Below are 2,595 nucleotides of genomic sequence, written 5' to 3' on the forward strand. Positions count from 1 at the left end.
ATTGCACTGTTAAAAAATACTTCTAAAAAGATAACCAATAAAAACGACAATTTTCAATACAGTGCACAAGAATTACCTTATGACAAATTGTGCGACCACTTAGTGGCCAAAACTTTTCTAGAACAATACATAATAAATTCGAAGCACCAACATGCAAATGCTTCTTGTGATAATAGTCTAAAATAATCATAGTAAATTTATTATCTTTTGGCAAGATTGACGGATGTTTTGATACAAAACTTAAATTTGAATTTTCTAGCCAGCTCCAACCCTCAAAATACCATAATCCAAAATCGGGTTGAGGCGTTTTAACTTACTGTTTGGAGAAACGAATCCTTTGAGTTGCAGGTTTTGAATATCTGCAGCAAATTCTTACTGCTGCACCCCTTTAACCAAGAAATTCTCAGCTTTTTTCAACTCACTGCTGCTTAGAGGACCTGTAGTACGCCCAAGTGGATTTCGGGCGTTGTCACTAAACCTAAAAATGTAACTAAGAACACGCAAAATAGACATATAATTATTACTAAGCTTAATTAATTCATACATTAAATGTCCTTCAGTAATATTAAAAATTTTAAAGTTTTTAGAATTGTTCTTAATTTCAGCATTGAACTCTTCATTAGTTTCTGATACAAGAACTGGATGATTAGGGTAGTTATGATCAGCAAGAAATTCAGGTCCATTCCACCATAAGTCACAAGTTTCTAGGGATCTATACCTCGAGATAAGATGTCAGCTGGATTTTGCTCTGAGGATACATGATGCCACTGTTTAGTACTTGTATTTTCTTGAATCGTCGCTACTATGCTTTGGACGAACTGTTTTAAATCTATTGGTTGTTTCTGGAGCCACGCAAGCACAGTAGTAGAATCCGACCAATAGTAGACACTAGTCTTTGTCGTTTTGATTGCTGCCATCACTTTTTTCATAAGTTTTGATAACAAGACTGCGGCGTTCAATTCTAGCCTGGGAATCGTCAAGCTTTTAATCGGTGCTACTCTGGATTTACTAGCAACTAATTTAATCATAGTATTTCCTTGTGCATCACTTGATTTGCAATACGCCACTGCTCCATACCAGCGTTCTGAAGCGTCTGCAAATCCATGAAGCTCTACACTCGTTGGCTGGCCAAAGACTACTCGTCTTATGATCAGAATTTCATTTAGGCTTTGAGAGCAATTAAAAAACGTTGCCATTCTCGATATTCTGAGTCAGGCAGAACATCATTCCAATTAATGTTTATACGCCATAGTTCTTGCATGATCATTTTGGCTTTAGCTATGACCGGACCCAGAAGGCCAAGTGGGTTAAATATTAGGGCAATAGTTGACAATACTTCTCTTTTAGTATACAACTGTTTCGGCTTGACAGCTACTCGAAAAGCAAAACAATCTTCCTGAGAGTTCCATAAAACTCCCAATGTTTTTGTTCCCTCTTCTTTATCAAATTTATAACTATCTTCTGATGACCTTGATTCATTCCCAAAATTGGTATGCCACTTATGTAATTTCAGTGCTGCTGCCTGCATAACTTCAATAAGTTGACGCTGTAACTCCTTGGCACCCTCTAGCGTTGAAGAGCCACTAACTATGTCATCCATGTAAGTGTCATGCAGTAGAATTTCAAACGTCAAGAGAAATCTGGAATTTTCATCTATGGCCAATTGTTTAAGAGTTCTTATGGCAAGAAAGGGAGCGCAAGACGTCCCATAAGTTACAGTTTTCAACTTATACGTGGTAGGCTCAGCGTCAAAATTTGTTTTCCATAGAATTCTCAGAAGATCGCATTGATCTGATTCAATGAGTATTTGCCGATATATCTTTTCTATATCGGCGGGAAAGGCAAATTTGTGTCGCCGAAAACCAGTAATGGTCGTGAATACGTCCTCAATAACTTCTTTCATCAGAATGTCATTTAAGCTAATGCCGTTAGTTGTAGGAGACGATGCATTAAAAACTACACGAGGTTTAGTGGTCGGCTTTTCTGGACGAAGGATTCCATAGTGTGGTATATAATAAGAGGAAGATGGTTCAGTTGTCTCATCAACATTCTCCATGTGACCTAACTCCTCGTATTCTCTCATAAAATCTAAATATAACGGCAAGTAATCTGAATCCTTCGACAGACGATTCCACAACGAATTAAGTCTTTTTACCGCAATGTCCTTTGAATGTCCCAAGCAAGAGGTGTCCTCTTTCAAAGGCATTGTAAGCACATACCGACCCTCCTCATTCCTCCTATGGGTTTTCACAAAATGCTCCTCGCACAAAAAGGCCTCCTGACTCTTAGTGACCTCATTATTTACATTTTTAATTTCCTAAAATTTTCTCATAGTACGATTCAAATCAACATCTAAAATCTATCCACAATGAACTTTGTTCTCTTTCAGCTCATCTACACTACCACTGACAACATACCCGAAAACTGTATTCTGCAACAACAATGATGAATTCAAATCACGGAATTGTCCAGGTCTCAACAATTTATAAATACTTCAGCTCCTAAAAGTAAGTATATCTTTCCTGGGATATTAAAACTAGGATCAGCCAGGGATGGAAGCCCTAATACCTCCATACTTACATTAATTACCTTGTT

At 37.4% G+C, this 2,595-nt stretch overlaps 1 protein-coding gene across 1 annotated transcript; it reads right to left on the reverse strand.

Annotated features, from left to right (window-relative positions):
• Nucleotides 1-704: 704 nt before the first annotated feature.
• LOC129959259 (uncharacterized) lies at nt 705-1,028 on the reverse strand. The gene has a single exon (XM_056072081.1). It carries the CDS (start codon nt 1,026-1,028, stop codon nt 705-707), a length of 324 nt encoding a protein of 107 aa, XP_055928056.1.
• Nucleotides 1,029-2,595: the final 1,567 nt, after the last annotated feature.

This window comes from Argiope bruennichi, chromosome X1 (genome assembly GCF_947563725.1).
Source record: "Argiope bruennichi chromosome X1, qqArgBrue1.1, whole genome shotgun sequence".
Taxonomy (NCBI): domain Eukaryota; kingdom Metazoa; phylum Arthropoda; class Arachnida; order Araneae; family Araneidae; genus Argiope; species Argiope bruennichi.